The 15,295-nt window shown below is 45.1% G+C and overlaps 1 protein-coding gene across 5 annotated transcripts in view; it reads right to left on the reverse strand.

Annotated features, from left to right (window-relative positions):
* pdlim5a (PDZ and LIM domain 5a) overlaps positions 1-15,295 on the reverse strand; it is a 64,073-nt gene that overhangs the window by 19,639 nt on the left and 29,139 nt on the right. For all 5 annotated transcript variants that reach the window (XM_042708256.1, XM_042708255.1, XM_042708254.1 and 2 more), the window contains exons 4-7: positions 10,588-10,624; positions 5,632-5,648; positions 1,914-2,086; positions 1,147-1,183 (exon numbers count right to left, since the gene is read on the reverse strand). In XM_042708256.1, coding sequence (XP_042564190.1) covers positions 1,147-1,183; positions 1,914-2,086; positions 5,632-5,648; positions 10,588-10,624 — 264 coding nt within the window. The remainder of the gene's footprint in view (positions 1-1,146; positions 1,184-1,913; positions 2,087-5,631; positions 5,649-10,587; positions 10,625-15,295) is intronic.

Consider the following 15,295-nt stretch of genomic DNA (forward strand, 5'->3'; position numbering starts at 1 on the left):
GCACAACCAACACCAATACAACACCGCAATCACGACAGCAAATTCACAGCACCACACAACAACAGAGGCTCAGTGGAGGATGGGGTGAGTCCCACCTGATTGGATAGATGTGTACCGTATAAGTCTATGCAGTGCCAGTTAACCACTACCATGCATGAGCAACCTTAACATGTGATGAAGAGAACTTTTGAACTTCCCTCTTTTGCTACATAGGTAAAAGTAATGTATGCTTTTCTAGGAATATTTATTTTGTTTGTTTCGTAGTTGTAAAGTATGTATTGTATATATTGTCCTCTATTTTACTGCTCAGTTGAACATCTATCTCATGTTTTCATGCTCTTGCGAGAACTGCAGTCAGACCCAAACCACAGCAGAACCAGCACACCGTGTCCACAGCGGCCGTGCGGTACTGTATGTGTGGTCCCATTTCCCCGGCGAAGGCACACATTGGTCCGGATGAGGCTCATTCTCTATTTAATTGCACAGATTTTCCTCCCAAACAAGCTCCTCTCGCATGCAATCAGCAAACTGCCCGGCCGGAAGACACGATGGCGGCGGCTCTCATGGTGCTCCGAGAGCCGGCCTCGTGTGGGACCGACACATGTGTGACACTCTCCACAAAACACAGCAGCGGCGAATGCCTGTCATCTGCCAGTACACACACACACACACACACACACACACACACACACTTGCAGAGGCCTGTGCTCGATCATGACTAAGCCCACTCAGCTTGAAGTACTTCTGTGTGTATGTATGTAAGTGTGTGTGTGCGTGTGTGTGTGTGTGTCTGTGTGTGTGTGTGTGTGTGTGTGTGTGTGTGTGTGTGTGCGTGTGTGTGTGTGTGTGTGTGTGTCTGTGTGCTGACTAATTGAGGCCTTTCTCAGAAGTGGCCCCCTCCAATTTGGCGTTCAACTAAGCATGGAGGAAGTTTACCGCATCGGGAGGTTTTTCAGGGGATAAACAAGACATTTATATAATGAATGCCCCATGTGACACTGCATGCCAAAATCAGAGGGTGTCCGTTTGTACCGAGGGCCTCCCATCGCCCAAATAGAAACGGTAACAACAGCAGCATCACGATCATGCGAACAGACAGAGAAACAGACCACCGAGCAGGAAAACAGGCAGAAAATTGTTACTCACTTTGTCTTGTTTCCAGTGTCAGCCTCCTGTCTTGGCTCTGAAGGGAGAAATACAAAATGCAATTTGGTTTATATATTTTTTTTTAAACGACAAAAAAAAAGATGAAAAGAAACATTATTCTCCTCCACCGTTCCATTAAAACGTCCTTTTTCCCCCTTCTTTGCACTGAAATGTTGCAACAGGCTGCATGCCCAGGAGTTGCTACTATTAAAACAGACTGACATGTCAGAGCCAGAATCCCTCACCTATCCAATGCTAACACTGCAGCATATTGCCAAAAACAGACACAACCCAGGCCACTGAAACATTCCCACTCTGTTACCACCACCACCATTTGCTGTAAGGTACTCTAACATCACTCTAAGTGAGTAATAGAATGGTGAGGCGTCACGTGCACATAGTCCCTTATAGCCCTACCATCACATAGCTCTGATTCAGCTCACAAAGCTCCTCAGAGGTGTCAAAATACTATAGGAAAGTGTACAAGATCGTGGTTGCACCCACTTACTACAGCCGTGTGAAAATGAACCACTCTTTCATTATTTGTTAACTGGGTTGAGGTGCCCTTTCCCTTGGCCTTTGTCACTTTATTTCCTTCCAGACAGAACTAACAGAATGTTTTTCCAAGCACCATCCCTAAAGGTTCCTAAATTCTCATGCAGGTTCCTAGAGGTCTGGCCTTGACCTCTATCTCTGTATGCCACTACACCATCGGCTGGGGTGGGCAGCCCTGGCATAGAACGGGCTCTGGACAGCTGGGCTCTCACCGTTCTCTGTGCCGGTGATCTGGGCGAGGATGCGGAAGGAGCGGGACTGGGAGGTGCCTGAGCGGGGACGCCAGTCCTCTGTGTCCTCGATGATGCGCTTCCTGCTGGCGTCGCTGTGAGTGGGGACGTGGAAGAATCCGATGTCCGTGTCTATGATCGGTCTCCTGGGGACTCTAAGCGTGCAGGCAACAAAGGCAATCGTCAGATCAGAGACCGTCATAAATTACGAGAAACAGGGTCATTTGTTATCAGCAATAACGTGAAGGAAATGATGCATGAGGATAAAATGGGAGGATTGTGTATGTTCCAGTTTGTATGAAGTTTAATGACAAACACAAAAATGTAATGGTGACTTCTTATGTGGGACAAACTAGTGGTATATATAGTATTAACATGCAATGAAGAACAATAGTTTGTGTGGAATGAAAATAGTATCAGTTAGATTATCTGTCATTTGCCACAAGCAAATTGACCTCTAAACAAAAGCAATAATTATACATCAGCAATCTATTTAGCAGTACAAGTCCTTTGCTGTTCAGTTTGTAACTCATTTTTAGGGAAAAAGCACCAGTGAAATAAAGGCACACTCAGCATGGAGTGAATTTAAATGAGTTAGACTCATGGGTGTAATTAATGCAATGGCACTTCTCAAAATTAATACAAAAAACATATTTATGTTTTCTCTGTTTACCTTATGGAGTAAAATTACAGCAAATTGGACAAATGACTAAGGACACAAAACTACGTGACTATACTGAAAACAAATATTAGGTTATAATTGGTTTTCATAAATTTGCCACGGTACTTTACTTACTTTACTTACTTAATGGATTGTTTTATGAAAAAAGACACACACACACAAAAATAATGTTTTTCGCCTTCAGGGAAATATAACACTGAATCATACACAGTATAAAACTCAAAAAGCACAAAACACTGTTAGTGGCACAAACACGATTAGCGATTAAATTATTGTTTTATGCACAAACGTAACTGCTATTTAAGCTTGTTTCTAACCAAGGTCTTATATGAAGCTCATGCGGGAGCTTTTTTCTGTGATACGCACAACAAACAACTTAGTATAAAAATATGGCCATTGTATAATAATAGTAATAGTAATAATAGTAATAGTAAATATGGCCATTGTATAATAATAGTAATAATAGTAATAGTAAATATGGCCATTCACCAGACGGCATCTGAAATAGTACTTTTTCCAAAATAAACTAGTTCAGTATTTCCCTCTCCATCCACACAAGGGCGCTATTGGCTGTCAAAAGTAAACCCTATTGAGCTTCTACAGGGAGCAGCTGCTCTGCTCTTTCTCCCTGTTGTCGTGTGTCTCTATGTGCTGCACCTATTGTATATCAGTTCAAGCATCAGGGTACAACTGAATCTTGTTGAATCAGCTTCTCAACTGTATCTCTCACATTACATTGGTAAAGGTTGCTAGGTTATGCATAGTGTCTATTCTTGTTAAAGACAACATACGTGATTGCTAAGAGTACCAACACTCGTGCACACAGTTTAAAAGCCAGGACCACAATATATCTCAAGCAAAAGCACCAAAGGAATTGAACGGATCGACTTCCAATACACTATCTTATACCTATCTTATATGTATCTAATCAATATCTTTTTTTATAGTGAATCAAATAGATATAAAATACTGAAACTTCCTGCAGAGCTTATGAATAGGCTATGAAGCAACTACCTTATTATTCTCATTTGATTTTCTTCAGACAGAATCTAGACCACAGTGGAGTGTACTTTCATCTCTGATCATAGAGCCATAGGAAACATGGACACAGGAAGGAAGAAGTTGGCATTCTGCGCATTCCAAAGGAACCCCCTACTTACCACACATGTGTTCAGTGCTACACACTCTCTGTCAGGTGGTGACAGGAGATATGCTGATCAGCTGTCAATAAATCAATCAAGTTGGTTTGGCGCTGTGTGCATGAGGGTGTGTCCTTGTATGTGCGTATATACTCTCACTGAGCACTTTATTAAAAACACTTCACTGACACTGGGAAGGACCTCCATTTGCTCTCAAAGCAGCCTCAATCCTTTGTGCCGTGGATGAAACCAGTTTCAGACGACCTTTGCTTTGTGACACGGTGCACTGGAAGTAGCCATTAGAGCAGTGGTTCCCAAACTTTTTACAGTCCCGTACCCCTTCAGACATTTAATCCCCCCCCCCCCCTCTTGAAAAAAAAAAAAGTTTTCCTTTTCACCTTTTACTTTAATTCCGTTTTAATCCGTCTGTGTTGAATAGGGGGGCGTGGCCGGAGCGGAGTTCAGCACAGACGTGACATTTTCTCAGTGGTTTTGTTTTCTAATTAATGCTTGTTCATCGTTGCGATCGTTGTGTTTATAAGAAAGAAATACAGCCTTGCAGGACAAAATACAGGGGAATTTGGGCGATTTTGATGCACAAAATGATGTTTCCGTCTGAAAGTTGCAATTCTGTTTCAAACGGTACATTCTGCGAATTCCGTCTGTTTTCTGTTATCGCGGAAATGTTCTACCGGCGTACCCCCTGAACCACTTCGCGTACCCCTGGGGGTACGCGTACCCCAGTTTGGGAACTGATGCATTAGAGGATGGGCAAATAGTGGCCATGAAGGGGGGACATCAGCAAACTATACTCAAATATAGGCTGTGGCTTTCAAGCGATTATCGACTGGAATTAACAGGCTTAAAGTGTGCCAAGAAAACATTCCCCACACCAGCCTGGAGATTGGCAGGTTGGGCAGGTTTGTATGCATACTGTCGGCACCAAATTCTGACCCCATCATCTGTGTGCCTCAGCCAAAATCGAGATTTATCAGAACAGGCTATATTTTTTTCAGTCTTCAAGTGTCCAGTTTCGGTGAGCCTGTGCCCACTGCAGCCTCAGCTTTCTGTTCTTGGCTGACAGAAGTGAAACCTGACGTGCCTCTGCTGCTGTCGTAGCCCATCCGAGATGTTTTTCTGCTCCACACAATTGTACAGAGTGGTTATCTGAGTTACCGTGGCCTTTATGTCAGCTTAAACCAGTCTGGTCATTCCCAGCTGACCTCTCTCGTCAACAAGGCATTTACGTCCGCAGGACTGTTGCTCACCGGATGTTTTTTGGTTTTCGCACCATTCTGAGCGAACGCTAGAGATTGTTGTGCATGAAAATCCCAGAAGATCAACAGTTACAGAAATACTCAAACCAGCCCATCTAGCAGCAACAATCATGCTACAGCTGAAATCACTGAGATCAAATTTGCCCCTATTCTGATGGTTGATGTGAACATTACCTGAAGCTCCTACATTTTTTTGCATTGCTGCCACACGATTGGCTGATTAGATAATTGCACGAATAAGTAGGTGCACAGGTATTGCTATTAAAGTGCTCAATGACTGTATGCACGGATGTGTGTTCTTACACATCTGTGAGTGTGTGTGTGTGTGTGTGTGTGTGTGTGTGTGTGTGTGTGTGTGTGTGTGTGTATGTGTGTGTGTGTTTGGCACATTGTAAGGGGGGTAAATGTGGCTCAGAGAGGGTCTGCAGCCACCTGAGATCTCTCCTCCGACCTTCATCTATACTGACAATACGCATCTCACTTTGACATGCATGCAGGTTATTGGTCTGCAAGGTACTAGGCCTGTACTTTACATTAGAACACAGCACCACAATGTAACACTGACGTGACAGAAAAGGCACTCGCATGCTCACAATACTAACTTTGTCACTGCAGCCTCCTACAGGATCGAAAGCAGAGGGAAACAAACAGATGAGTTCAGAGACAGACGCTGTAAAGTGACAGTGGGAAAGATTACAGTATTTTACAACAGCGGGCTGTCATCTCAGAGTCACCACCAAGCCCCTTGGAGACTGAAACAAACACTCACACATGCACATGCACATGCACATGCAGAAAGAATCACCGTACCAGATTTTCCAGCTATGAGTTTGCACATCTGCTATGCACCATTAACATGAGCATGGGTGGAGGGGGATACAAGTGTGTGTGTGTGTGTGTGTGTGTGTGTGTGTGTGTGTGTGTGTGTGTGTGTGTGTGTGTGTGTGTGTGTGTGTGTTGTTAACTGAAATGGGGAATCTCAATTGGTCTGTATCATTATCAAAGTAGCTTTCCTAACTTTCTTACCCAACAGGCTGAGAGTTGATTGAGTGTGTGGTAGTTGACACTAGCACAGGGGTCACTCACAGGTTCCCTTTAGGTGGCCTTCTGGTAAGCACAGCGGGGGGTCACCAATGAAATGTGTGTAGTGTTCCACATGTGCTTCATGCCACTGTGATGGAGTGGGCCCTGGGGGTTACAAATATGGGACGCTGGGAGGAAACGCACCAAACGAGACTGCTTCCCCAGAGCCCGACCGATGACACATCCAATGAATTTGGGGAAAAGGCAGGAGTGGAGAGCATCTCATTATGGTCAAAAGGCCAACGTGAGAACGCAGGACAAAGGTCATCTGCCAGATTCCTTTTTCTGGAATCATGAGAATCCATTCCCAAAGGAAGGGGGGGAAACGAGCTTTAGATAAGAGTGCAAGAGGTACAAAGTGGGTGAGAATCATTTGTTTCCAATTAGGCTCCTCTGCCTTTCAAGCCAGGATGCACCTCTTCCCAGCCCCAAAATAATGGGAGGAGGAGAACCACTGTGCTGCTGTGGAAACAGACTGATGCCTCTGCCAGTAATGGTGTCATCCCCGGTAGCAAGTGTAAGGTGTAAATCAAGTGTTTTATCAGTATTGTCAGATCAAACTCACCTCAGGGCCTATGAGTTTCCCCCTGTCCCGTTTGGTTTGACAGAGTGCACGACCACAGCACTTTAAACCACTAGCCTGACAGTGAGGCACGTCCCAACAGAGCCATTCTCAAGTCCCCGTGAAGAGTATATATTACATTTTTACAGTCTACCACTCAAGTTCAACAACTGCACGACATTAAGGCCCACTAACAGTAAAACGCCATAAAGATTCCTCCTCACACACAGAAAAGGGAGGGGGAGGATAACATGGCGTTTGGGGCTATTACTACCAGATGACTCCAACCTGAAGGGTACTCTCCCTCAAGAGAACGCAGCATCCACAACCGAAGCTGTGGTTTCAGACTAACGGAGCTCACTGTGAGCGCGGCACACCCAGAAATTGATTTCCATCCCGACTTATTTAGAAAGCTCTTAAATACAGTCAGCAGTGGCCCACAAATTTGCACAAATTCACCCATCCTTAATCTAAGCCAGAGCTGCTCTAGACAAACATGGGGCATGTCTGCACACCAGGGGGGTGGGGGGCAGAGACAGAGACAGAGACAACAACACCCTTAGAGCTCAAGCTTAGCCAGGACATTTCAAGGGCTCAGCAACTGGATCCGGGATGTCTTTGTCCAACTCCCCTACGGTTTGCCAAGAAAGGCAAAGGTGTGAAATGCCAGTGGCTGGATATCACCAGGTGGTGGTGACTGTGAGAGAGGGGAGCCCAACCACGTGATTTTAAAAAAAAAGGAGGAAAATAAGAACAGGAAAACAGGGAAAAAGGAGTGTGAACAGAGCTCACAGGGCATAACCCAAAGAGGCATCCGCTGAGATAGCAGCCCCTGTGGTAATATTAGGAGAGGCCTCCCAGCAGAGGAGTCGAGAGGAGGTGGGGGGGGGGGGGGCAGAAAAAAAGCCTGCAACATGCCAGCAAGGCCCAGAGCACTCTAAATATAAACACGCACGTCAAACACTCCTCCTCACATGCTGGGCTTCACTACAGCCACCCCTCCAACTGATAAACACACACACGCACACATACACACATAGAGAGAGACACATGAGCACACACACACACACACACACAGAGAGAGAGAGAGAGAGAGAGAGAGACGTACACTTACACACAGAAACATGAGATATGGAGGGGTAAAGAAAAAGTGTGTGTGTGTGTGTGTGTCAACTGTGCATATGAGAGAGAAAGAAATCTAACATTAAGGTTATCAGAAACCTCAGCAGTGTGGGAAAGATAGGTCTCTGCACCTCATCATCCGAGTGCTGATGGTATGTGCACTATGCGGCACTGTGCCATAAATCATTTTCCTTTGCGCAAGACAATAGTGACACGTGTCATTAGCGCGCAAAGGCACTTCGCCGAAAACAAACACTAGTGCGTGAGCATGACCAAAGCGGCCCTTCAATTTTAAACGTGTGGGAGTAAACTGACGTAACACAACACGTAAAACATAACTCTCCTTCTCTCCCTCTCTGAGGCTTAAGGTTTTTTCGCAGAAAAGCTAATTTCCATCATCGTGACACATACAGCACACGGCTGCTCCCTGATGTTTTTGTGTTTAAATAAGCTGTGCGAGCTGGCCAAAAGTACTCACACCACATTACAACAAACTAATGATTCATGTCTCGACTGATATTCGGACTTATGTAAACAGTTTTTTTTGGGGGGGGCGGGGGGGGGGTGAACCGGCCCACAAGAGACGCAGGTAATAAGATAACATACTCACTCTCAAACTGAGCAAACTGTTTTCATTTTCCTGATAGTGAGAGCTCTAGGGTGTACATCATAAGAACGAGTAGACTACTTTTTTTGTGGCATACCTCTGGAAGCACACTTGCTTAGCAGCAACAGGCAGCTGGGGAACTTTGTACATTACACCCCCATACCGACATCTTTACCCCACAGAAACAGTAACAGTTCAGTTGGGATACCACAAACTCTCAGGGGGTGCAAAATGGAGTCATTGATTGAGTCGGCCTGTGAGCTCCCATGTTTCCAGAGCAGTAAATATACAACAAAAAATCTCTTTGTGATAAGCCAAGCAGCAGTGTGTGTGTGTGTGTGTGTGTGTGTGTGTGTGTGTGTGTGTGTGTGTGTTTGTGTGCATGTATGTGTGTGTGGGTGTGTGTGTGTGTGTGTGTGTGTGTGTGTGTGTGTGTGTGTGTGTGTACGCACTATGCTACCCCCTCCCTCTTGTTGTCAAACTGGATCCCGACACAGTGACCACATGTTTCTTCAAGCATTCGAAACTCCCATGCAACCTCACCCACGAGGAGAGGCCACACCAGCACGCCAACCAGCTAGGCCTCTCTGGGAGAGAGAGGCACGCTGGGAAAGGAACTGTGGAATTATGGGTTATGGTGAAGAAGTGAGTGTGAGCGTGGATGGGACGGGTGAGTTAATGTGAAGGGGGGGGGGGGGGGACTTACCCGTTGAGTGGTAGGGTCTCCCCTTGGTCCTCTAGTAGTGCCCGCCTCTGCCCCATGGCTACCTCACAGGCGTTGTTGTCGGAGTAGAGGTTGATTGGCGTGTTGTAGACTGACGGCTGTGGCACGACAGGGAGGGAGGGGGACGGAGGGCACGCGGTCACTTTGGCCTGATAGGAAGGGGGAGGGGGCACGGGGGCACGGGCCAGGCTGGGCCTGATGGTGGTGGGGAGGGAGTTGTGTGGCGGGGACGGGGCTGGGTGGGTGCAGGTGGCAGGGGTGAAGGCAGATAAGGCAGATGGAATGGAAGCTACAGGCGGTGCCCAGGTTGGAGGTTTGACCGCCTCCCCACCACCGAGGCCTCCACTAAAGGGCCGGGGGCTTTTGTTGTAGGCCGGGGCAGCTGCGCCCGAGTTGGGGAGATTGTTGGGGTGGGGCTGGTGGGCTATGGGAACAGGCTTGAGGATCTCGGATGGCTCCTCCTAGAGGTGGGAGGAGAACATGCAGGAGAATGGCGAAATACCACAGCACACACATGCCACACTCATGCTTCCAACGTCTCTATACAGTGGAACTCCCATATTCGCTGATTCGGTAACCACGATTTTAAGTTTTAAATTCCGTGATTAGCCTCTCCACCCCGTCAGACTTAATACATGACTCATGTCCTTCAGCACATCTCATTTCAAAATGTTTGTGTACAAGATACTTTTTGTCACGCCATCGTCCGTAGAGGGTTAAGCAAAAACATCAGAATCCCGTTCATTTGAGAGAGACCGCATTCGCATAACTTTTATTACAGTATATTGTTATAATTGCTTTATTTTATTATCAGTTATTGTTATCGATGTCTTTTTGCGTGTTATTTATAAATGAAACTTCATCATAAGTATGTATGTACAAAACAAAACAAGTTATATATGGTGTTACTATCCACGGTTTACGCTATCCACAGTAGGTCTTGGAACGCCGATACGAGGGCTGACATTATACAGAACAAACACAGTACATAAGCGCAGCTATCGATTACTTCCAGCTGTACGTTACTTCTTGAATCACATAAAACTGGACTGTGAGGCTCTGAATCACTGACGAATAAGGAATTAAATAATTGTAATTAGTTGGAAGCATCAGTGCTCTGGTCTCGCACAACAGTCTGATATGAAGCATTCAGGTGATCAAATGATGTATAATGACAAAATGGTTGAAAAATGGTTGACAATCTACTGTCCCAGCATGCATTTTCCCAGGCATTTCACACTTTCCATAAATATGTCTCCAAGGGGGTTCATGGCCATGCAGATATACATTTCGTACTCATAACAATAAACACACATCAATACGTTTCACTCCTATATGGGATCTGTCAGTTCCTGCACGTTGGCACTGAATGCATGCCATACACATAGGGTACATTGTATAATATTTCAAAAAAGGCCTCTGATCATTTGCAGGTGGGAATGTAACAGTATATTTCATACCTTTGGCCCGCCAGCTGGTTTTGGGAGACTGGATGCTCTGTGGAGAGAAAAAATAAGCTGTCTGTCAGCGCCATTTCATGTTCCTTTGACTGTTCTGATGGGATAATATGATTGTTATAGGCTATGACAGTGTGTGAACGCAAATAGTCACATAAATAAGCACGCATTAGCACACATACAAACACATATAGACAAACAGATGAACTGATACATAGACAGGTGAGTTAATAAGCAATTTTACCAGTTTTGGATCCATTTGGACTCATTAGTGTACACTGACACTGACACTGACAATTACCATTACGTTGGCAATCAAAAACTACAGGATTCGTTTTAAGAATGAGGGTATACAGGACTATTTCCTTGCTATGTCCTACTAGCAACATCTTAGCAACAGTAGTGACTGAACCAGCTTTTATTATTATTATTATTATTATTATTATTGTAATAGCATTGCAAAAACATAATAGCTACAATGCCATATAAGTTGACAAAGTAGTTCTTCTGTCTGACAGGATTTATTTGTATTTTTATGTGTTGATAGCTGACAATAGGAGACAAGCTAATGAACACACACAAGTTGTTTACAGAATGTGTTTGACCATAGTTCATATATTTTGCTTAGATACATGCATTTGAACCTTACCTAGCTAACCAAAATCAATGTAGCAAATAAGTGTCCTCCTACAAAGTCATACTTCGAGGTAAGAAGAACATCCAACTTAATGTTCTGCCGACAACTCAATGTTCTAGAAACTGTGTTTCTTTGAAATGACAAGTAGAAAATGCAAAGTGAAAACATGCAGCTTATGTTTTGGACACAGGCAGCAAGCCCTTCTTTCATGTAAGCCAAACAGATCGTTCAGAGTTGCTGCTTCAGGAAACTCGAGCTTTGGACTTAAGGCCACACACTGTATTAATTACCAGTTCTTTAAGGCCTATTAAAGCTTTACTATCTGATACCCTTGATTGTGTTGCCCTAAGGAGATCCTCAGTGCCATGTGAGACCTCTGAATGTCAACGCTGAGATTCCTCTCAGATTAAACATTCTGGAACATCGATAGCCATCCAGTCGGCTTTCCAGAACGATCACCCCATCTCCAACTTTGCCAACTACCAGCGCCTTCCAAAAGGAATCCACTGAGTTACTCGGCAAAAATATTTACTTGTGCAAAGATAATGCAGAGATGGAGTGGTCTACAGAATGGATTGGGCCTTAAACTGACACTCATCTAGCAGGTCCAACCAAGAGTCATCTACCTACTATCGGGGTCTACATTTCTATTGTTACTGGGAGAGTAAGTGTGATGATTCAATTTCAAAACAAAGTAGGCTACTGTAGGATTAGCTTGGTTAGTTTTAGCTTTGTGGCTAAAAACATCTGAGCTAGTTTTTTCTAAAACTGTTGATTAAGCCATAATGTTATTTTCAATGTATGCATTTCACATTTTCAATTTAATTCATGAATATTAGGCTGCAACAGGTAGGCTAAATAATTAGTTGTGCCACAATGAATGAACGAATGCGTGAACTCAATTAGCCGCAGGTGAATCCACTGATTCCTTCTTTGCGGAAGATAAAATGACTAGCACTAGCCATTGTCTGTCAGATGTTTATTTTAGCAATTGTCTACCATCTTGACAATACAGTCTTTATTACTAGTTAGCCGTTTGAACTCCAGCTGACAGCCCGACACCTGAACTTCTTCCTGCCAATATGGCCCCGATATGGTTTGTGACGTCAACCGCTGCATCTCTATACATGATGTTCTAACCGTTGAGCTACTGGCACAAAGGCCTGTGTGACAGTTCGTCACAACAGTGTGCCTTACACACACAACGCACAGACAACACCTGCGGAGCTCATCTGAAGAGGCCGTAACCCACTCGCTTCTGTATTACACAGCACATAATTAAGCAGAAGCCAATACCCTCTGCAACGCACCGCATCTCACTGGCAGACGTCAGGGATCCAACCCCACCCCCCAACCCCGGCATAAATCTCCTACCTGACTGTGTGATCTGTGAATTTATTAGGCATATCATGAGACAGCCAGTGGGGCCCCAGGTTGTGGTAGGGAGGGAGGATTTGTGGTGGGAGACGTGTGTCGGGAAGCTGAGTAATGACTCTGGAGCCGCATCGTGACACGCTCTCAGCTTCCACGGATCATAACACGCTGAATCAATAATCGGCCCCTCGGACGGGACGGGATGGGGTGGCTGGATCCGCTTTCCCAATGCGGATGACCTCATCGTCCGCGACGGCGGGGGGGAGCGATGGGGAAACAGCGCGGGGGTGAGGCCCAGACGCATGAGCGACAGACCTGGGCGTTTCTGAGGTTTGCCCCGCTTTGCCAGAGAATGCACAGCATTGTACATACATACACATGTGTGGGGGGAGAAATTCTGCAGGCTCGAGCGCATCTGTGAGCAGCTTTGGATAGAGAAACAACACGGAGCACAGAATGGTCTTTCATAGCACTGCCCATAAAAATATTTAGCTTTTTTTCTGCTTTTTACACCTTCCCCATACAAGGCTGTAAAGACATAATTCCCACATTGAAAAACAGACCCAGACGGGCACAACTCACACAAACATCCAGGCTCACCAGCATAATACGAGCCTTTGATATTTCCTTTTGGGCCCGACAGACCACTATACACTGTGCAATTAAAGGCTGCACCCAACAGATCTTGTTTACTGAAAGTATATGAGGCTTAATAACATGTGGCTGTTTGTGGCTGTCCATGACTTGAGGACAGTCGCATGACACACACACACACACACACACACACACACACATTCATAGAACAGGAAGCAGAAATACATTCCACCATGAAAATACAATGCACAACGATACTGGGTTAAAGACGTTAAACACCTGACACACAGCACACACACACTTTTTTTTCCTCTTACATAACCAATGTAGCGTCCAACAACCACTCCACTCACTCACCCGCGGGCTCAGCTGGTGGTTGGAACATTCCACCTTGATTGATGCTAACAGCAGCTATGACAATCACAACTGCCCTGAGGCCCATTCATCATGTCAGAAATAGCACAAGTCAAATGAATAAACCCATCCACATCATTGCACTGGCAACCATTGGAAAGTGATAGAGAAATCTCTCTCAGAGGTAAATCTCTTTTACGCACACACACATAGGAAAGCATTAGCTAAAATACAGTGCCCTGTGTAGCCAAGATACAGTAGATAAAGACCACGTTCCACTGGGAAGGGACCATATATGAACAAAAACTGCAAACAAGTCCAGTCAGTCACTGCATCCCCTCAGGACTGAGATTAGATGAATGCCAAATATGCACCATACTGCTCCAAAAACAGTAGTGGTGCCTTCCATTCTGAGGGAAATCATTGCTTAGTCACAGAGCGACAAGCTAATCTATACACATACGCATTGGTTCCCTCCAGCTACTGACTAACTGCTTTTTCCATTATTGATAGGCTAGCTGCCCTCCAACTTCCCAACCATGTGAACTGTTTTCTTTCAAGTTGAAGTCTCTCATCTGTTGCATAGACCTCATCATTCCAACTCTAATAGTGGGCTACCAGTGTTCTAGAACATGGGGCACATTCTCCAGTCCGTCCCTCTGCCTTATTAGGAAGAGTAGCAGGACTCTGACACTTCAAAGCACAATTTCCCTGAGCTGAGCAAAGCTGACTGACTTTCTTTTCATGTTAAAGGCAACAAAAAGAAGGAGAGAGAAAAGAGAGAGAGAGCCAGAGAAAATGGACAGAGGAAGGGTACGAGAAATAGTGAGAGTGAGCAGGACACCTATCAAGAAGACAGACAAAAAGCACAGGCTAACAGACAGAGAGGGAGTGGGGAAAAGAGACAGATAGACAGACAGACAGACAGACTGTCCCAGGGAGGATTGTTCTCACACATTCATTTATTCATTAGGCTCTTCCCCCTCAACCCTCCGACTGTATCAAAAATGACAACTCTATTCATGGGCTATTTTGATGGCCAACACACAGTTTATCTCGGCACACTTAAAATAGCTGTGCAGCGCGAAGGCTGAGCCGCCTGCTTTTCCTGGCCTTCAACTCCGGACCTCAAGGTCCGGTGAGGGGAAGGTCAGACACAAAGAGCCACGGCGGTCACTCTCTCAGCAGACCTTGACAGCTGGCTTGAAATGACCGCTGCGTCTGAGCCCAGACAAAATACCAAGCTTGTTAAAGCCCATCTTCTTCCCCTGCGCCGCAGACGGTTTAAAGAGTTTGATCACTTTACCATTTACTCCGAGAAGGTATGTGGGATGAGTCCCCTCAGATCAGGTCTGGACGAGGGAGAGACCACCTGGCACTTCGGCTGGATTCTTTTAAAAGCGTTTTAAAGGAGCAGTGGTCGAATAACAGCATCTGGGGCTGCTCAAGCGGCGACTGAGTTAAACGCTTGACATTAAACAAGCTCGTTTGTAATTATGTACACAGATTAACTCCCTTAGTGGTATTTGGAGGAACGATCAGAGTTGGTCTGTGTATGCTCTGCAGGACACTACCCCCCACATACAAAACGGAACATTAATAGACACACACACAAGTATACATACATGCACAAACACACACACACAAATACATACTTATATACATACAGCAGACATCATATCTTCATAATGGTTGGACAAATTGAAAGTAAAATGAATGGTTTAAATGGCACTTGGCTAGACAGAAGAATGA

The sequence above is a fragment of the Clupea harengus genome, chromosome 7, assembly GCF_900700415.2.
Source record: "Clupea harengus chromosome 7, Ch_v2.0.2, whole genome shotgun sequence".
Taxonomy (NCBI): Eukaryota; Metazoa; Chordata; class Actinopteri; order Clupeiformes; family Clupeidae; genus Clupea; species Clupea harengus.